Source organism: Haemaphysalis longicornis, unplaced genomic scaffold, assembly GCF_048455015.1.
Source record: "Haemaphysalis longicornis isolate Haplotype H1 unplaced genomic scaffold, Haemaphysalis longicornis Haplotype H1 scaffold_2, whole genome shotgun sequence".
Lineage (NCBI taxonomy): Eukaryota > Metazoa > Arthropoda > Arachnida > Ixodida > Ixodidae > Haemaphysalis > Haemaphysalis longicornis.
The window spans coordinates 143718841-143740908 of NW_027526295.1; the positions used below are offsets into that span (position 1 = coordinate 143718841).

Consider the following 22068-nt stretch of genomic DNA (forward strand, 5'->3'; position numbering starts at 1 on the left):
CGTGACAATCAAGAGGGAAATTCTTTTTCAGCGCTCACTAGTGTGAATCCCACAGAACGATCGTGTTCCAACAACCCAGGAATACATGCATATTCGCTTGTTTCTGGCGTGTTACGCAGGGTGCAGTGCACAGCCCACGTAATAGAGAGGCCCTTCTCCATTGAGCTATGATTGCATTCCGGGCGCACAGCAGTTCCTTTGGGTTCGTAGGGCGGGCGCGGGCTTTGGAGTTGGCCGCGGGTTTTAGCGCATGCTAACGCAGTCCCCTTTTCCTGCGGACGAAACGACACGGGCGAGCCGGCAATGGATACATTTGAGGGCAAGTTCGGAAATAAAGTGCGAGGTGGTGCCAAATGAAGCGGAAACTTGGCGCCTTTGTAAACATATTGAAAGCAAACTTATTTCGTCTCAATGGGCCATTAAACGAATAATGATCGGAGTAACACTTCTAGACGGCGGCATTCGAGCATTCTGGATCAGAAAACAAACTAAAGTATAAGCTGCCGTAGTTCAAATTAAAAAAAAAAACTGGACTGTGGCTGACACGTAATTACGCGAAATGACAGTCAGTGACACTACCAGGATGGCACAGTGGCTACTTAGATACGGCTCTAGAAAAAGAGGAAGGCCAATTACTCGATGGAGGGATGAAATATGGAAATCCTGAGGCAAAGAATGGAATCTAGCGGCGCACGACAGGAGCGGTAGGAGGTCGATAAGAGAGGCCTTGGTCCTGCAGTGGACTCAGTAGCTGCTAATGATGATGATGAAGCAACACCCGGGTCTTTGACGAGGGGAGATGGGCCGCAAGCTATGCTGTTTATCCAGCCTTGCAGAAATAGTGCAAGCTGAGAAAATATTTTTTTTTTCTGGACAATGCTATCTCTTGTGATGCTCTCCAAATTTAGGAGCTTATTTCCAGTCATATTGATCACAGAATGTAGGTAAATTGCCATTTTCCATGTGATGATCTTTATCTGGAAACTTTGTTTCAGTTTTTGAAAGAATGGACATATTGCAAGAGTGCGACCACAAAAAAGCGAAACCATTTTTATTCAGTCCTGCAGCCTTCTCCAATTACTTCTTCAATCGCTGCCCTTCATTTGAGCGCACTACACTTTAATATGAGCGCTTTCATACAAGTGGCGAAGTTTCCACCTGCAACCAAAATTCTTTATTTTCTATGCTGCTGCTCCTTCAGCTAGAAAGGTGACCGGGCATTTCTAATTTATTTGTGTCTCTTGCCCAATACTCGCCAATATAAATCGTGCATGTGATATGGCTGAGCAAACACCAGGACATAATATTGATTTTGCTTCACACGTCGAGCCAAATTACTAACTCGGGCAGGGCACATTTCGTGCGGTAGGATGTCGTCAGCAAGGTACGCTGTTCAGAACGTGTTCGCTCGGGGAAGTCACCAACAAAGTCGTCACCCCCCTTTTCCCTGTGGATATTTGGAACAGTTTCTGTATGGCACTTGTATAACCTGTACTTCATAAAAGAGGCCGGGGTGTAGACGATGACCTTCGTAGATGTCGCAGCGACTGTAGCGAGTCTCGCTGCTTTCCTGTGTACTCTTGCGTCATGTGAAGATTTTGCAAGACAAAGGCTACAAGTGTTGGTGTCGGAATTCCTTAACGCGAAAATTCCTTAAGCCACTGCCTGCCTATTTCACGTGCACCACGACTGTGATAAAACGGACGCCGCTTGTACGCTGGCCGCAACACGTCCGCTTTCATTCCCCAGTTGCCTAATTGTGAAGCCAGCTGCGCTGACTGCATATGTATGATGGTGATGTAGTATACAGGGAAAGCTGCGGCGATGGCGGTATGCCAAGAGGAGTTGCACAAACCAATATTCTGTGGCACTTTACTATGAACGATGGGGCTTTTATTAATGGTTCCACAACTTTGTGTATGCATTGGTGACACACTAGTGAACCATCTTTCCAATGGTGTTGTAGCCTACGTGCACAACGGCAACCTTCAGAACATGCTACCAGCTTTACTTCGAACTCCTACTGGCTGGCATGCTGCAATGAGGTTCTTTCTATTCTTCTGTATTTTTTGCAGTTCGTCTTCCGTGGCTTTGCCACAAGCTCGCCGAATACTGCTGTTTGACTCTGCGCAAGACGTGCCCTAGATTTTGTGATAGATCACGCAATCATCTAGTTTTTGTTTTTGTCGTTGATTTTCCGAAAGTGGCTATTGAATGCTTTTGAGATACAACTGAAATTGGAGTAGCGGTGTAGTCCTATCTCTTAAAACCCCAACCCGAGACGTAGATCCGATCCAGACGCGTGTGGGACGAGAGTTTCCAGCATGTGTAGCACCTGAGTGGCCAGCTCCGTCCCGAGGCAAAGTCAGACAGGTCGCCGTCCCATAGGACAGCCCTCAATACACGGGAGATGTGTCAGCGCCACCGCCACTGCCTGCCCTGTCATTGGACGAAACGCACTAGCTCTCTCTCCACGAGCACGTCTAGAATACAAAAACGGCCATTTTGCGCCAGCTTGCAGTCGACAATTTCCAGGAAAGTGTTTTTTTCCGATTACGATGGCTGTACCGCCTGCTCAGTATGGAGTGAAGATCTGGAAACATCAGAATTTTTGACCGAATATGCGGAGAAAGTTTTGGCTATGTTCAAGAGATGTTAATTTAGTTTCCTTTAACAGGGCTACGTCAATGTTTTCGTTATTCAAAAGGTCGAACAGCCAGTTCTTTTATTTAGACGAACCGAGGCTTAAACGTTAATAGTCTTTATCTTTACCAAGCTGAGAGGAGCTGTCGTCATCGGGTGGGGGCTTACCAATTATCTCCTTAGCAGTCACTTGCCGCCAGTGCCGCTCGGCTTCCTGTCCTCCTGACAGTTAGTGGGGGAGGCTGCCCTGCCGTTTTTCAGTGGTCATTCGTTCCCCCTTCTACCGTTCTGAATTTCTCTTGAGTAGGTATTTGGTCGTGGGGCTCTCTTCTTCCTGACCGTCTGAGGTGGAGGCGGCGTGTCTGGTGCACACCTGGCGAAGCGTCTCAATCCTCTCCTCCACAGCGGGCGCTCCTTGGCTGGCCACGAAGTGGGAGGGGCTAACGTTGCTGGTGGTCGCCGCTTTCCTTTCTTTTGGCTCGCTTTCCTGTTTCTTTTCTTCCTCTGCGACCAGTTCCGTCTCGGTCTGGGCTGCCTTTGGGAGGGAACAGGGGACGGCGGCTGCGTCGTTCTAGGCTGGCTCTTCTGCTTCCTCTCCCACTTCCTTGGCGACTCGTTCCACATTGTTGTTGGGGGTGGTGGCCTCACCAGGGATGGAGGTGTTGGTGGGGACTCCCTTTTCTTGGCGGCAAGAATGCCCCCTGCCTGGGAGGAAGACTATGGGGTCATCGTCTCTTGTATGCCTTCTAAATTCATGAAGTCGTCCAGTGGTTGCGTACTGCGCATTCCTTTGGCCCGGCCCGCGTAGCTCTGCTCGCACACAGGACTGTCGTATCCAAAAGTACGGCAGGTTCGACACCAAGGAGGTTTGCACTGCCGCTGCATGTGGTCGAGCATTTGGCAGCCCAGACACGTGGCAGGCCAGCCAGTTACTTCTATCAGAACCATGTTTCCGTACATGGTGACTTGGTGCAGTAGCGCGGCAAGGGAGTTCTCACCTTTTGGCATCCTTTTTGACTACCCTCTTCCTGCTCCCCATGTGGTCCACGCCCGGCCGGCGCCACTTCTCGAAGGAAACGCTTTACACGAGACCAAAACGTTGTAAATGCTGCACATGAGGAGTTCGTTGGCCACAGTTGTCGGCACCCAATGGAGGTTAAGCGTTTTTTCCTGATTATTCGGGTCGATGATAATACACCTTTTTTCCTTGGCCTCGATTTGGCCCTTCGAGCCTAGCAGTTTCATATCTTCGGCCGTCCGGAATGTGACCATTCTAACATGGTTGAATTGGAATGGTCCTAGTCCAGTGATGTTTATGTCGGTCGCGGCGCTGAGGGCCCTAAATCCACGAAGGCAAGAGAGACCATTGTTTTTTTTTAGTAGTGCCGATGCATGTAGGTTCCCGCACAGAAGACGTTGGCGAAGTTCTCCGACCATTCCCGATATGCCCCTGCAGTTCCATTGCAGAATACTTTCTGATGAAACCAAAGTTACGGGTACCATCATTGGCAGAAGCTAGCCAATAAAACCGAGGTCATAGTCTGGAGATGTTGCACGACAAAGCACAACAATGCACGTGGAGGCATGGTGTTTGATGTACACCCTTGATTACGTGGAGGTTCAGAGATGTTCGTGGTTGGGCTGTCCGTAGGGCGGGTACTCGCGCGCCGGCGCTCAAGTATTGCACGACGTCCTTGGAGACGCTGAATTTCTTTTTCCAGTGTATCCAGGGTGTTTTCAGTTTCAGAGTCTTCATCTAAACCACGAACAGGTAGTTGCTCTTGTACAGGTGGCGAACGTCACGGCTGGCACCTGACTTCGTGACTGCCGAACTGTACGCCATCATTGTTGACGGTTCAGGTTCCGCTGCCGGGAAGTCCTCCTCCAAGGGTGTCAAAGCAGCGTATCGGTTTGAAATCTGCACCTTTTAAGCATTGGGGTTTTGGAATGCCTTCTACTTTGTTTAAAGAGGCGCTCGCGGATTTTGTTGTTGGCTTTCAGCTCAGTAGGGCACTTCATAGAAGTGATTTTGTGGTCATTTGATTCGCAGAGGTCGCATTTAAAAGTCCGCGACGTTGCAGCATCCTCGGGGTTTCCTTTTGGTGAACAAACGCAGAACTGCTAAGGAATGACAGCTACGTTGTACTATAAAACCAAGAAAAATTATCCTGGGAATGAATTATGATGGAAAGATTTCAGTATATTAAGGAAAGTACAAGCGACATTTAATTAACATGCCAAGGAGTTTAAAAATAAACCACTATCTGTCTATAGTTATATATGTATATAATGTGTTTAAGAATACCATGCAAGTTGTGCGTGCCTATAGCAATTTTGAAAAGAAATCCAGGCGTAGAATTACGAACGGCTCGCGAACACTCACGTAGCACTATCGAACAATAGGCTGGCTGTGTGGCAAAAAATAGTGATACTCTTAAAGAATTTAATGGCGAGAGGCTAATCAGATGCGCTGTTAATATGCTGTTGACCTTTCTGTAGATAGTTTGTGTTGCTGTCGTCGTGCCCCCGCAGCAGATATATTCATACCCACTTCCTCCCGAGGGCGGTTACGACAAGCGGCATTTCGAGCTCTGGACTCGAAATCCTAGACTCTACTGCGCTTTACTGCAGGTCAAGCAAACGTTTTTCCAATCCAATCCAATCCAATCCAATCCAATCTGCCGTGGCCTACATTCCCGGTCTTCCCCATGTAGGGCCTGCGGCGTCGCCACCCGTGGCATTGTAGGATTAAGCTGTGAGCTTACCCGGTGGCGTATACAAGGCGCGTCAAGAATTTTCTGCAGTCACTGCCGTTTCTCTGTCGTTTCCCGGTGCGCGCATCCGGAGCTCACCTCTGGCCCCTCTGTTTCCCTTTGCTGATGCGGGCTCCAGGACTGACGCTCTGATTTTCTGTCTAGAGCTCACAGCATTCCATGAAACAGAAATCTAAGGCTTTTAAGCATAGAAATCTGAACATAGACACTCGGCATGTATACAACTCATGTGTACTTCCAGTGATGTTTAGAGGGGCAAATACGTGGTGCTTCAGTAAATACCTTGGAAGAATAATATGTCCGCTCAATGAGTCGTAAAAGGAAAAACAATGGAACCAACGCTTCAAAATAAGAAAAAGAGCAACGTGAATTAAACTTGTGTGGAAGTTATCTACGTCAAGTTACGTGAAATACGTGTGTTTGACAGGCGATGTAACGCGAATAACGGACGACATGGGGGCCATTCGCTAACGTAATAGCTACCAAAGGCCGGTAAAGAGAGTAAGAGACGGACAAGAAGTGGATGGGAACATTCCCCACAGCATTCGCGGGCAAGTCATGGACTGGAGGAAGGAACTTTAAAGAGGCGTGGAGGATTAGGATGGCGATTGCAATTTATTTGTCCTGTGCATCTTGTTTTATATTGGGCAATAAGTGCCCGGAGGTAACGTGCCATTGCTATGATGAAGAGGAGTGCGAACAGACAAGTCCCCACTACAAACTTCGCCCGTTGATAATGCTCAAAAGACACAGTTCTACGGTTGTGTCTGGGTCTCCCCTGTTATGTACCAATTAAAAGTTTATACATGAAAATTCGTATTCCTCAATTAGTCTCACGCATGCATGTCCTCACCGTAGATGCATTTTTACGAGTCATGGCCCATATCCAGGCCGCAAACAGCCTTAGTTATATGGCCTTTGTTGTTCTTTGGTAGTCCATGGCCGCGGTTCAAACCACAGGAGGTCTTTGTACAATCTCTGCTTGACCCATGAAATGTGGCCCTGTTGTCGGCTTCCGTACTTGACAGAGTGTCGCCCTTAGAAATTTGTTTTGATGAAATTTTCACTCTGAAGCGAAATTACTCCCTCTGAACCTCTTAACATGCCTCCTACAACATCATCTGAAGGGTTTCTCTTTCCACGCCATTATTGCAACCGATGCTTCTGCCCGGAAGGAGATGGCAGGCGTTTGTATTTTTTCTCCCCGTCTAGACTGGGCCTTTTCCCTTTGGCTGCCTAACTTTACTACGTCTTTCCAAGCAGAATTTCTCGCATTAGTCTTGGCCATTGGTAAGCTTCGTTCCCCGAAACGACAGGCAATAATTCTCACGAGTAATTTTCTGTTTGTTCCGCCCTTACTTCCTCAACTTCATCCGCCCCTACGTCCAGCCCTTGCCTCTTTGTCGCCTTTCCCACTTCGTGAACTTCGTTTGGTCTGGGTACATAGACATGCAGGCATCCGATCGGCGTAATGAATCGGCAGATGCTCTGGCGAGAAGGGCATTTGGCGGTCCAGTAGTGGAGGTTCTCTCATTTCCCTCATAACTTCGACTAGCTTTCATAGGCTGTACTTACGTCAAAATATGCCTCATTCTGCTTACGAAGTCTCGGAGCTCGAGCACCTCCGGTACTCATGGAAGGGTAGCATAAGCCAGTCGCGAGCTTGCGAAGTCACCCTCATTACCTTTCGCTGTCCCGTTCCAAATTGAAATTATTACTTACACCGCTCTAATCTGCCCCTTCGCCGCTATGCGCTCGCTGCAAAGAAGCAGAAACGATCGAGAATTTCTTCTTTTCCTGTCGATGGTTATCGTCTATAAGACGAAGATATTTAGAAACCACATGCACCTGGCTAAACCTCCCACTGTCTGCTACAGTCATTTTGTCATTCGGGGCGAAGGAACTGGAATTCTGCCTCGGGGATCATTGCCGTGCGTTGCACTCAATAATCCTCGAATCAGGCCGTCTGCCATGTTAGCCATAATTTGGCCATGCTGGATTCCCCTCTCAAGTATATGCGCGCCTAGTTCACTGCTTCGTCTGTACCATATTCTTTCTTCGTGTGTCTTACTTCCAATTTCCATTCAATGGTGTTCCTTTTCCCCTTTTTTATTTTTGATCTAATCTCATTACGTTTATTTCTCTAGCAATGTACTGCTAATCCATTCTGTAATTTGAATATTTTTCTTTCTTTAAAAATATTACATAATTTCTTTCGGTAAGGCGCACATTTCCTGGCCAATCCCCCTGAGTGGGTACGAGTCATTTCACTGGTACCACTACCATATTAGGGCGCGAGGCTAACAAAAACGATTGCGAAGAAGAAGAGGCATCTACCGCAGTCACGCCACCCGTCCATACCACAGACGCAAGAACCCCCCCCACCCCGTCGATGCACTGATTGCATGAAGTCTCCGCCTTTTTCTAGCGGCGATGGCCCTCGACACCTTCGAAGCCTTGTACGTCACAATCTACTACGTGACCATCCTTTTCATCGGAGTGTGGGCGGGTCGCCGTTTGCATCTACTGCATCACCCGGACGGCGCTCCTTCCACACCCGGGCCCACCACCGACGGACTATTATTTCTGAAACGATACTTGCTCTACAACCGCAGCTTGCCAATCATGCTGGCTATCGGCTCCATGACGGGTGAGTTGGGCCATCGCCAGTCGTGTGTATCTACTCTTAGGGATCTCAATTCTCGGCGAGCCCGTTTGTGCCACTTTAATGTGCGCCGCACAGACTCCCTCCACGGTGGGCAAGAAAGACCTCCCCGTTCCCGTCACAAAATTTACGTGGAAAGTCCAAGCAGCAGATAGTCACCGTTCGCATGCAGAGCTTTATTTTGGCTGCGTTGGCGGCAGTCAGCGAAATTGTATTCCATTCAGAATACGCGCAGAACATCCCGCAGAACACGTTACGAAATAACGGAAATTCCCATCAGCAAAAGAGCTATAAAGCACTTTCTAAGATGTGCTATTTACATTTTGTTGTGAAGTTAGCAATTACCTGTGCTTTCTAGTACGATGACCTTCGCCAAGTACTAATGCATATCTATCCCGTAGTCTGCATTTAGGTAACCAAACGGTTACCGTGTTCATAACTAAGCCTGTTGGCTAAGACTATCCCGTTAAACGTGGTTGGTGCGTTGAGCGTAGGCCAGAGCAGTATGCGATATGGGGTCCCATCGGCCTTCGTCGCTGCATCTCTCTCAGGTGGCGACATGCGGAGCTTGGACATTCTCCTTTTTTGGTTCACTGTTGTTTTTGATAAATGTGCTTTGCTCGCGATTGAAATGACAGATAAATTACTAAACAGGAATTACCATACTGCACATTTTAGATAGTAAAAAAATTCCTCCAGCACTTACATCTGCTCACCTGCTTTGAACGCCAAAGCCTAACGAACGAATCAGACTCCCTTCCTGCTACGCTGCCTAGTAAAGAGCCCAGCCGGAAAGACGTAGGGCCGCGTCACGGCACTTCGGTAACGGAGGCCGCCTGCAGGCGATTTTAATAAAGTCTTCACTCACTCACTCACTCACGCTGTGATTGAGGTTCTTTCTTGAAATCCCTTTTTTCGTCTTGAGAGAATTCGGCAGGCATACTGGTCGCACTTTACAGGGTACCTTTCGCAGAGTCGGGGCTATCCACGACTGGCGTGGTCCTGTTATACTCACGAACGGGCACCCTCGCCTCTCACGTGGCGCACATAAGGCTGACTCTTGTTGCGCACCTGCAAGGTGATGGGGTAGCGCACGGGATCCTACTCTGGAGACAACAGTTGAAAACCTACATTAACCTAAATACTTCTTATTTCATTCTCACAGAGACGGACGTTTCTGTTGTCTGCAACTGCAACCACCCCGCTGGTGGAAGTTAACGTTTCAAAGTTCAACTGGAAAATAGCAGAGCTTACGCAGGAAGCGTCTCAGAACAAGTACTGACAAGAGCTTGTTTGGAACCGCTTTCACCGTTGCAGCGTAGTTTTTGGGGTGCTTGTGTGCGGGCGTTTAACATTATTCAGCTAAAGTTTCCATGAAACGAGCCTGATTTTTCTGCGTTCTCAAAATCCTGTAATGTGGAAAAATGTCACCTGTTAGAGTGACAGATTCACCGATGCTAATTTTTGCTGAGATATTTTCTAATACTCTGTTCGTCACGCAAGCTCAATTCACTCCACAAATATCACGTGAGGAAGCTACTCTGACTTGAAAAGGTATAGGTTGGCTGGGGTTGACAAGCCCGGCCAACAGGTTTGAATGCTTAGCATTTGCCGACTGCCCCCACATCCAGGACGGTGTAAGGCCCGGAATTTCCACAAAAATGCAGATATCGTGAATGTTCTACCTGTACACGCAATAATGGCGTAAATGAAGATAACTGGTCGCAAGAACATTGGAATTTAAAAAAACTCGAAAAATTAAAAAAAAATTGAGGAAAATGGCGAAACGTGTGACGTCCTGCATCTGCAAAATAATGCAGACCATCGAAAGTTCTACTTGTGCGGGTTATAATAGCGTAAACGAAGATAATTGTTGGAACAAAATTTGAGAAACAAAAAATAGGAAAAATATCAAACTACGTTAAATGGCGAACAGTGTAACCCCATGCATTTCCACAATAATGTAGATTTCGCGAAAGTTCAAAATGTAATCGTTAAAACTACGTACGTGGAGGTAATTGTTCGGACGAAATTGTGAAAAACTAAAAAATACGAAGAATATTAAAAACGTTACGAGAGTAGCAAAAGGTATGCCTCAAGACACATCCGTAATGTGCAGATTTTGCTAAAGTTCCACGTGTAATCGTTATAATCGCGTAAATGAAGATAATTGGACGATCACAATTTTGAGAAACTGAAAAATAACAAAAATTTAAATTAAAATGGGAAGTGGCGAATCGTTTCACGCATTCTACTTCCGCAATAATGCATATCTGGCGAAAGTTTCAAATTTAAAGGAGCCATGAAGAGAAAAGACAAGTTTGGTTCATTCAAAAAAATTGCCTCGTTAGAATCATACTGGCACCACGTTTAACGTACACTTAGCTCAAATAGGCTACATAATTAGGAGAAAAGGAAATAACCATGCGACCCACTAGCTCATTTCCCGCAATAGAACCAACGATGTCATACCAGCCAGCTCTGCGATTGGCGGAGGGCGGCAAAACAGACGAAAATTAGGCCGAGCTTATAAGGTTGCCGAACGAGCTATTTGAACTTAAATTTAGGGCACATTCTTTTTAAAGCCGTGAGAATGGTGGGACAAACAGTGGAAGTTACGAAAGCAGACGCCAACGTAGAAGTACGGATGCGTACTGCTTTTGTAACTGCACGCACTGTGCTTGGCTTAGCTGCACGAGACTGCGGGGCTTTGGCGTAGTCTAAGACGATACTGGCGGATTGATGCAAGCAACGGTGTCTTACGCAACCATACTTGTCGAGCGAGCACTGGGAGTATTTTCTCCGAGAACAAAAACAAGCCACGTTTAGGTACGGTCAAAAACAAACCAAAGGCAGAAAACAGCTTGCCACGGTATGGTGGCGCCATCTAGGTTCAGTATCGTAAAGAAATGTGGGAACGCCAACGTAGGGTACCTTGATTCTAGCACAGCCGTACAGCGTGGAGACACCCTTTGAACGGTCCCGTGCTGTGGCAATTTGGTCAACGTACTCAACGCGTTGTTGTTTTTGTTTCCCGCGAGACCCAGAAACGCAAAACCGATAAGAATATTCAAACTTCACCCGTAAACTGCGTTGCGGCGAAAATTTTAGCGTGGTTGTGATACAATGACTTGCATCGGCGGCGAGCGAGTGATCCAAAATGGCGGCGCCACCATATACGTGTCTCCACCCTGAAGTGAATCAAGGCAGCCTAGGCTGAAGAGCGGTTGGTTCCTGTGACGTCATTGCAGACTACAAAAACAAGATTTAGCGCGAAAATCAAAGTTTTAACTTAAATTGACTAATTTCTCAGAGAATAACGCATCGTTTGTATCCGGACAAGCGCTGGGTGCGCTATAAAACACGAAATATTTCGAATAAATGAAACTTGTATTTTGTCTTCATGCCTCCTTTAACCCTTATAATAACGTAGAGATAATTCGTGAGACAAAATTTTGAGAAAACAAAAATAAGAAAAAAAGTACAAAGGATTACGGAAATAGGCAAAATGTACACCACATGGCATTCCCACAATAATGCAGATTTCCCCAAAGTTTCACCAATAATTGTTATATTAGCGTAAATGAGAGAACAAAGAAAATTTGAAACACTATTAAGAAATAAAAGAAAAATGTTCAGAAAATCCGAAAATTATCTACTAATGTGTAGCCTTTTTATGCTGCCTGTCTTGATTGTGAGTTTTTCAAGCGAAAGCTCTAGTTTTTTGTAAACTCTGTCCGAAGAATCATCTCCAATTACGCTATTATAAAGATTACCGGCGAAACTTTCGGGAAATCTTCAATATTGTGGAAATGAAATGCATTATACATTTTGCCATTTTCCGTAATTTTTAATATTCTTCTTATTTCAAGTTTTTCGAAATTTTGCCCGACAATCATCTCAAATTACGTCACTACAAGAATTACATTCCTGTCTTCCGAAAAATCTATTATATTGTGGAACACGGTTCGCCTTATTCTGTAATTATTTTATTGATTTCTGATGTTGCCTGAATTTTCAAAATTTCGTTCCACCAATTATGTCCATTTACGATATCATAACGCTTACATGTTGAGCTTTACCAAAATCTGCATTATTTTGGAAATGCCATGCGGTATACGTTTTGACATTTTCTGTAAATTTTTGTTTTTTTGTTATTTTTAGTTAATCGTAATTTTTCGTAATCACGTTATTCTAACGATTACATTCGGAACTTTCGTGAAATCGGTAATATTATGGAAATGCAGGGCGTTACGCGGTTCGGAAGTTTCCGTAATTATTCTCTACTTTTCCTTTTTTTTTAGTTTTTTAAAATTTACTTCAACGAATTATCTCCAATTACGCAATTATAATGATTACAGGTAAAATACTATGGATATCTACATTATTCTGGAAATGGCGTGCGGTGTACCTTTTGATGTATTCCAGAATGTTTTATATTCTTGTTATTTTTTAGTTTTTTTAAATTTCGCTCCACCAATTCTCTCAATTTACGTTATTCTAACGATTACATTTGAACTGTCGCGAAATCTGCATTATTGTGGAAATGCAGGGCGTTACGTGGTTCGCCATTTTCTATAAATATTTTATATATTTCTTTTTTAGTTTTTCAAAATTTTGTTCGTCAAATTATCTCTTTCAGCAATTTTATAACATTTATGGATCAAACTTTCGCGAGACCTACATTATTCTGGAAATTCCATCTACTATAAGATTTGACATTTCTTGTAATTTTTATATTTTTGTTTTGTTACTTCTCAGTTCTCGAAATTTCATTCGACCAATTATCTTCATTTACATAGATCTAGCGATAACATTTGGACCTTTCGTGAAATCTGCCTTTTTGTTGATATGCAGGGCGTTACACGCCCCTGGCTGTGGGACTACTCGGCAAAGAATCCTACGTAATAAAACGGAAGATGGCGAACCGTGTAACGCCCTCCATTTGCACAATAATGCTGATTTAGCGAAAGTTCTACGTTTAATCGTTATAATAGCGCAAATGTGGACAATTGGTCGGACAGGATTTAGAAAATCAACAAATTTGGCTGGAAAAAACTCACACTCAAAACAGGCGGGATAAGAATGCTACGTATAAGTAGATAACTCTGCAATTCTGCAGAATCTTTACCTTGGCTTCAACATCGGAAACGCTTTTAGAATGTTGTGAATGAGCTTCTTAGGTTCTAAGGTAAATGGCCCCAAAATACCATGGCCAAATGTAAATGCTCCACGCACAGTTGTTCGCAGACAATTAAAAGACTGACTCTAAAAAATGATTTTCATCTTTTTGGGTTGTCTAGAAAGATCGCGTTTATTTGCGGTCTTTTTTCTTTTTGACGTTCTACACGGAGCTGCACCGATATCAAACTACTTTTGTGGATAACACAGGTGCATTGAAAGTAAGTTGCTACAGAACAATGCCGGGAATACGAGAAATGTTGCTACGTCAAGGAGCTCACATAGTGTTGCTTTCTGCTAGCGACAACTTTCAGCTTTGAAGTTCTCCGAATCGTGAAGTGAAGAGCTGAAGCCAGATCAACAGAGCTAAAAGGTCCGTGTAGAAGAGCGCGATGGAAAGACAAATACAAAAAGAAAACTCTCTGCTCTTTTTTTGTTACTTTCGACATCTCCTCGTGCCACCCGTCGATGTTTTAAGGTGTACGCGCGTGTTCTTATTTACCCATGTCCCGACCCACTTAGCTGCATTTAGTTTTACACCTCATTCAGGATACTGCAGTCGGAGAACTCCAAAATACTTAGCGCAGCGTGGCAACAGGCTTCGCATAATTGTATTTATACTCGGCGCTCCGCATTTCAAGGACAAAGATGGTAATATGCCGGCATGACCAGATCTATAGCACTTCATAACTTTTTGGCCCTAATTGAGCAGTTGCTGCGCCTTCTCATGCACCTCAGCGACCTGGGTTGGCGGCGGCTACCTGAACGGCTCGGCGGAAGCCATCTACACCGGCGGCCTCGTGCACTGCCAGGCACCGCTAGGATACGCACTCAGCCTCGTCCTCGGTGAGTTCGTCCAGCTGAACATGCTTCATGGAAAATACAAAATACATACCTTGTCGAACACATGACTCCACCTTATGCAGCCTGGCAAGGGCTCTACACAAAAGCTCTGACTCAATTTATTTGGTGCAGCGTTGCATTTTACGGAAGTTGGTGACCGTCTGGCTGTCGTGCGTTCTGATGGTTTCACCAACACTAAGGAAACCAAACTGCAGAGCGTCTCCTAAGGTGAAAATTATGAGCGATGAGACAGGCGAGAAGCAAACCGTCATTCAACTTTCGGTAAAAATTTGTTACTAATGCGAAATGATTAGTTAAATCTGTTGACCAAATATCTAGCGTCTATAGCACAGAAAACGATCCCGTATTTACATACTGCTACAGATTACGGCAGATTTTTCTGGGAAGCTCCAATAAACAAAGTAATTGTGTTGTAAAGAAAAAAAAGAAAATTTAGCGCTCCGTGGAATTCGAACCAAGGCCTTAAGGAATGCGAAACAACTAGAAACCCCTGATCAACCAAAACTCGATGATTCTCATGCACTAAACGGGAACCTAGGGAGGTACTTGTGGCCTACGAAGTAGACACGCGTGTTAGAAAGGCGTACCTAGCACTACGGGAGACATTTGAGCACATTACTTACACGAGTAGCCAATTAGATGACGAGAAACGCATGTTTTCGGTATGATTGTGCACGTAGGGCCAACAAGGGCTATTGCACAAGTTACTCAGTCGTCGCTACCAAAGAGGGAATAATCGACGTAAAGGGAAAACAATAACAAAAATAACCTGGCACTTCGGTGCCACCTGGCATGTGCGAGTGTAGTCACGATGTCATTATTGTGCCTAAAATGAAGGCGCTGCCTTTCGTGGGATACTTGATCTATACATTACATCGGTGCGGTACATCCCGCGAAAAACTCTATAAAGCAGATGGGAAACACGGTGGCGAACATGCCGGTATTTCAATTCTGCAAATTAAAGCTCATGATTTCGTCATGAATATATCATAAGGAGTGCTTGGGATTTTTTACGAACTAGAATGGGGTCTATGGACGCGTCAAAATGGCAGCCACATGACCATGGTCTCAGGCTTTCCCAAATAATTTTACCGAGAAAAAATTTAAATAGCCGTTGTTTGGAATGACAAACCATGAACGGTTGTCGCAGTGTGAACCACAACCAAGAAACATGCAGGAGGGAAACTGAGGGTGGGTACTACAATGGGGCTGCAATGAGGCCACGTTTTCGCATTTCTGCGGAAATGCAAGGTTGTTTTGGGTGGTTAATGCTGTGGGTTTATTCGATAAAAAATGCTCGGCTATAAAAATACCGCATAAATTCAGAGAATTATCTACCCATGTGTAGAATTCTTATCCCTCTCGTCGTCTGTGTGAGGTTTTTACAGTCAAAGTTTTTGGGTATTCTAAATTATTGTTGAAATTCAGGTTATTCTATGGTTTGCACTTTTTCCGTATATTTTCATATTTTTGGTGTTTATTTATTGGAACATTTACCTCCATTTACCCCATTATAACTACTACAGGTGGAACTTTCTCCAATATGCATTATTGCGGAAATGCAGGGCGTTACGCGGTTCGACATATCGCAGAATTATTTTGTATTTTTGTGGATATTTATTTTCTCGAAATTTCGCTCGACCAATGATCTTCATTTGCGCTATTATAACGATTAGAAGTGCAACTTTTGCGATATCTGCGTTATTAGAGAGTTTTAGAAGTCCGTTCGTTCCGTCGCGTACGTAGCTAGCCTATTTTCCGGGACCCGTCTGGCACTTGGGCATTCGTCGCGGTAGGGGGATTAGTTCCGCGCGCCTGCCTTAACCATGTCCCCGTCTCCTCACCCTTCCTCCTCGCCCTTCCGTGTGCGCAGGCACGGACCGGTCCCGGTAAACCCGGTAACAACGTAACGAACGGAACGAACGGACTGCTAAAACTCTCTATTGAGGAAATGCCATGCTTTATACGTCTTGACATTATAGTAATTTTTTCATTATTATTATTTTTTACTTTTTCAAAATTTTGTTCGGCTCATTATCTCCATTTACGTCATTATAGGGGCTGCAGTTGGAACTTTCCCGAAATTTGCAGAATTGTGGAAATGCAGGGCGTTACCCAGTAGCCGGTTTCTTAAATATTTTATATATCTCTTGATTTTTTGTTTTTCAAAATTTCTTTCGACCAATTATCTCCCTTAGCGCTATTAAAACGATTACAGGTCAATTTTTTGCGATATCTGCATTTTTCATATCTGCATGCAGATATCTGCGATATCTGCCTCTGCAAGAATGCTACGCATTACAAGTGGGGAAGTTTGGGCATTCGTCGTTTGAACATTACTGGTTTTCATAGACGCACTTTTTTGATGGTTCGTTGCTGACGTCTGTAGCAACGAACCGCTATTACGTTATGCTGGTAAGTGCGAGTGCAGCGATGGTAGCTTAACGCCTGGCTTATTATCTTTTCCCTGATTTCACCACTGCCGACAATAGCTTTAAAATATCTCGTTACCCTGTGCTTATTAAGGGCTCTCGCCCTTATGGCGCCGTAGTGTCGCAGCCAGGCGTTTTCTTTATAGCGAAGCCCCGGTTACAAGGTGTTGAACCGTGCTTAGCCTGAACACTTCTTTTCTTTGTTTATTTTTTGCAGTTGCGCAGAACGACCTCGAAAGCAGCCTTCGCGTTACTGGTAGAACACAGACAAAAAGAAATTCAACTATAGACAGAACACCTGTATAGTCTTTCATTGCGTCCTTTTCAGAGGTATTGCGCTCTGCGTGCAAATGCAGGTGGTCTCCTATTCGCTCCCAAGATTCGGGCGACGAATGCGCTAACCATGCTGGACCCTTTCGAGTGGCGCTACGGTCGCTTTGTCAGCCTGATGCTTATGGTCCCTGCCATCTGCAGCGAAGTCATGTGGTCCGCTTCCGTCCTGGCTGCTTTCGGTAACTCCCCTACGACCATTCTGTCTGGAACTGGGGCTCGAACTTTATTGGTGGCGTTTAACACGCCCAGGCAACGCGTGCGCTATGCCCGCGCCGTAGTGGAGGGCTCCGGGTTAATTTTGACCAGCTGGGGATCCTTAAAGTGTGGGAAAACCTCAACGCATGGTAGTTTTCGCTTTCCGCCTTCACCTGCAAAGCAGCCACCCCACCTGGGATCGAGCCCGCGTTTGTGGGCTCGGAAACCCAACGCCGTAGATTCTGATGTACCGCGTCGGCTAATGGTCACCTTTTATAGTTTTGCGTCATAAGGGGGTGCATTACGACAGCTTCAAGTTATGATGGTCCCGTGTGTGTAAAATGGATCGTCAAAATACCAGTTTTTTGCAACAACGGCTGACGGACTGGAGTGGGAGGAAATGAACGACAACTTTACATTAGCGATGAGCTAAAATTTACCCATGTTTACAAACGAGCTATCACTTCCTCCCTTCACGAGAAACCCAAGATGTACGCGCATATAAATATGTTCTGACGAAAATTTCATTTAGCAGAGCGGATTATGCATTACGGCTCTCTCTCATCAAGGTTGTAAGCTTCACTAGCGAAGGACGAGGAGGCGGTGGCTGCCTACGTTGCAGTAAAACCATGACAGCGCCGCACAATAAGGGCAAGAATATACATCCCAGTTTGTTTTGATCTCAACATGCATGCATACACTTTCGGTATACCCCAGGTAGTGCCGAGAGTGTGACCCTTGGAGGTACAATGAACTCTAATTAAATTACACAACCGTCATGAAGGGATTGGAAAAATGCGTTCCGTTGATCAGGAGTTCCGTTGACAGACAGGATGTGTTCATCATGGCGTGATGATAAACTTGTGTAATAAGGAAAAATGTACACTTAAAAAAATGTTTTCGTTGAATATTTTTTTCCTAAGTACCACTAAAATTTGAAAAAAAAAGTTGGTGGTTTAGGACACATTGCGTCTCCTAATTTAAGATGGATCTGCGATTTATGGGATAGTGAAAAACGAATGTAATATAGCCTATTTTAATCTTAGAGCCTTTTTTTATAACATTGCCACCGGCTCTCGACAGGCTGCGTAGAAACACCGCTTGGTTTGGCGCTGCCACCGAATCCTGACTTCGCAACCAAATGCCGCGTACAAGGCCGAACAAACGCTCTTAGCCTTGAGCCTTTCTGAACTCAACCGCGAACACACCGCGACGGCAAGCAAGAGATCCGGGCCACGGAAGTAGCGTGCGCGTCGTAACAGAAAACTGCTGGAAGCCCCATGATAAGGAAACTTGGGGGTGATGGATTCTTCGATGGGTCTTCGCTTGCACAACTAATGCGGCTTGGGAGTGTCTTCTCCGTTCAGCTTAAAGAGGCTATGGAAAAAAAGGACAAGTTTGGCTCTTTAAAAGAAGTCCTTTGTCCCTATAACAACGATAACGATGTTATCGCAAACTTCGAACAAATATTTGAGATATTAGAGACATATGGAAATCAGCAGCCACTCTCTAGCCACTTTGTGGCAACTTTTCTATGGCGTCACATCATCTTGTTCATCTGAATGCTGACCACCGAACAAACTATTGCTAAAATGCATGACTGGATGATTCTAGTGGGGCCTCCACTTCTATTGCTAAGATGCATGACTGCATTATTCTAGTGGGGCCTCCGATAATGTTTGATCGCATCACTAGTATGCTAACATACAATTAACCCCCAAAAAGTGTGTTTTATTGTTGGCCTATACGATGTCACTCCTCATAACACGTGACTGCAGCACCAAACTACAAGTTTTCCAATACTTCCCGCATTTTCTCGGTTAAAAGACGCCTTCCGTCATTGGAATAGAGCTTAGTGAGCTATTGAACCCTAGTGCTCGTAAATTAATAAAATTGTATTTTGTGTACTTGGTCTCTCAGGCGGTGGTAAAAAATTGGACATCCGAGTATTGTGCACAGACGTTTCGTTTAGCCAATTTTTGTTTATCGAGGTTGTATGGTGTATTTATTTCGTCATCTTTGTTATTAGATAAAAGCGCTTGCATTGTCCCCACATTTTACACATATCGCTGTAGTGCGTCAAGAGTGCCAGGTAGAGCTTGCGCAAGCTACTTTGGAGGAGAACTTATCTGAACAGAAACATCCCTTATTTGCACTATAGGCTGATGTCCGATCTTTGTTTAGATATATTTGGCCCAAGTACAGCTGCCATTCATGCAACAAGCGCAGAGTATGAAAGCGAGCCTGACTCGTTGCTAGGGTGATCAACGTCGCCTGTGCAAGATTGCCTGTTGCGTCATCCGCTCCCCAATGGGAACATTAGGGCCGCCTGATGCATGTCCGCCGGCGTGAGCCACATCACAACCTGAGAGAAAACTAGGCATTCTGGAGGCCGTAAACATGGAGGTGTAGGACCGCCAACATGCGGAGACTATAAATTTACTCCCACCTCCCCTCGCGGGAACCCCTGTGTAGGTGCGACGCATAGGGGGTTCCGTTGTTGTTACCGTTAGGTTGATTCTCCCATCGCGTGAAAGGTGCCGTGAACCCCCTGCCGCGGCTATGACGCAACGTGGCGCGGCTATGACGCAACGCAATCCAACACAATCCACTTTAATCCAATCCAATCCAATCCAAATCCAATCCAATCCAATCCAATCAAATCCAATCCAATGCCCCTCGCGAGAGAGTGTTCGCTATCGGAGAGGAGAGGGGGCGAGCGGTGGAGAGCGCAGCTCGCGCGGCGATGAGAATGAGGGAGGCGTGTGAACGGACAACGACAACGCCGTATGGAGGGACAAGGCGAGTGAATGAGATGCCGTCGCATCTAAAATCATGTGGATCGTTTCTTATAGTTTTCCTAAAGTGGTCCTTTGGGTAGAGAGTATTACTGTGCCTCATTGCCAGCGCCACGCCAGCGCGGTGACACACGTGCATTCAAGCATTCTAGACAGTACTCAGGCCGTTAGCACATGGCGAGTCTAGAAAGCGCTGGAAGGGCAGGAGAGAGCCACACAAAAGTGGATGTTTAGCCATTATCAGCTGACATTGTAGGCAATGTTTTTCAGGCGGCGTTTTTCAGGGCTCATTGACCGTGGAATAGTGCACACGATTATTGTGGAGGGGCCGGCTTATGGCTAGTGGACAGGTGTTCAGCATCAATGTTGTTGCGATTTCTTCATTCACGCAGGATCGGCTGCGCGCGTCATCGTGGAGGTGGACGTCCGCATGGCCATCTTGTTTTGTGCTGCCGTCACCTTGGTGTACACCTCATTAGGCGGCCTGTACTCGGTGGCTACCACGGACGTCTTCCAGGTCTCCATCATGACCGTTGGACTGGTACGGGTCTCTACTCTCGTAATAGACACAGCTCATTGATTTTTCCTTTAATACGACAGTAAGGATGCCAGTGTTTTTTTTTTACAAAATCTTTGCCTCTGATCGTTTCTAGGGTGATACAATGGTAAAGTGCGGCATGCCACATTAAGGTCATGCAATGCTAATGATGAGGCCCTTTTCAATCGCTAAATTAGAGAAGTCAAAATTGTAGCTGAATGGTGGCGTTTTCGTTTATAAATTGGGCCGTATGAAAACACAAATTTGACCACTTAGCCACATCTGAAGTTTCACTGGCAAGATTTACAAATTTTTGACTGCTCTATCAACAAACAAATTCTTGTGGTAACACAGATTCAAAGAAATATCCTCGCATTGGTGGGTCGCTTCACTGCAACGTTAGCGAAATGAGAAGGCGTAATCATTTTTTCACAACTTACATCCCAAGTTATCACAATTTTTGCGCCATTTCCGCAAAGTACCGGGTGAGATAGTCGGTCGTTACCCCCAGAACCGACGTTATTTCAAGTAGTACGCTTGTGTCATCGAACACCCAGCAGGATGAAGAGACTGCAGTTGCCCTTTCACTTTCTCAGACAAAGGCCAAAGTAATTATTACGGACAGTCAAGTCACTGCCCAGCCCACCAAGGTGGTAGGATTTGAAGACACGCACTTCGGGTTCTTCGTTCACGACCCCCACAAATGGAAGTCAAAGCTATATAGACCCCCGCCCACTCAAGTCTTCGCCGCAACCAGACGACACAGGTCATGGCCCGAGAACTCGTCCACGGGCAGAGCAAGAGTCGAAGCGGACCTGGCAACCACCCCTCACATGCACCGACATTACCCAAGATTTCCCTCTAGGGAGACAACTGTACCTTCTAGTCACCGATCAGGCCACAAAAGAACGGGAAGTCATCCTGAGATAACTACAGACTAATACCTACCCACACCCAACACGACTACGCGCCATCTATACTCTCTGTATGATCCCCCATGTATTCACTGCCATTCCCAGGCACACTGTACTACCATATTGTCTGGGAATGTCAATTAAACCCAAGTCTTCCCTCCACACCCAACCAGTCACACGAGCAGTTGGAGAGTACGCTGGCTAGCTTCCGTCCTGGAACGCAGCCGGCCGTACCAATGGAGTCTTGGAATTAAGACCCCGACTACGAATATGCTGCCTTCAACTGTGTATAAATTTTCTCTCGCTCTCCCTAGCAGTCAGACAAGAGGGTAGCATGGCCCCATAGGACCCTCCCGCGTGCAGGCCTGCGTGAATCGTATGCAAAGCATCCCACTTCGGAGCATCACCTCTGTACGCATAGAAAAAAAATTACACCATCTTCCCGACGGGAACCCTCAGGTGACGCGAAGCATCGCAGAGTTCCAATCCAATCCAATCCAAGCAACGCCAAGCCAATCCAATCGAATCCAATCCAATGCCCCTCGCGAGAGAGTGTTCGCTATTGGAGAGGAGAGGGGGTGAGCGGCGGTTAGCGCAGCTGGCGCGGCGAGGAGAATGGGGAGGGGTAGACGCCGACAACGCAGACAACAACGCCGGATGGATGCAGGGACAAGGCGAGTGAATGAGATGCGTCGAATCTGAAAACACAGCTACCAAGCAGCGGAGGAATC

General features: G+C 45.7%; 1 protein-coding gene across 1 annotated transcript in view; it reads left to right on the plus strand.

Annotated features, from left to right (window-relative positions):
- The first annotated feature begins 1824 nt into the window (after positions 1 to 1824).
- Positions 1825 to 22068, plus strand: part of LOC144168328 (high-affinity choline transporter 1-like) — a 42136-nt gene continuing 21892 nt past the window's right edge. Inside the window, exons 1-6 of the mRNA XM_077697335.1 lie at positions 1825 to 1830; positions 3158 to 3380; positions 7846 to 8067; positions 14002 to 14109; positions 16916 to 17071; positions 20278 to 20426. Of these exons, the coding sequence (XP_077553461.1) occupies positions 1825 to 1830; positions 3158 to 3380; positions 7846 to 8067; positions 14002 to 14109; positions 16916 to 17071; positions 20278 to 20426 (864 nt within the window). The remainder of the gene's footprint in view (positions 1831 to 3157; positions 3381 to 7845; positions 8068 to 14001; positions 14110 to 16915; positions 17072 to 20277; positions 20427 to 22068) is intronic.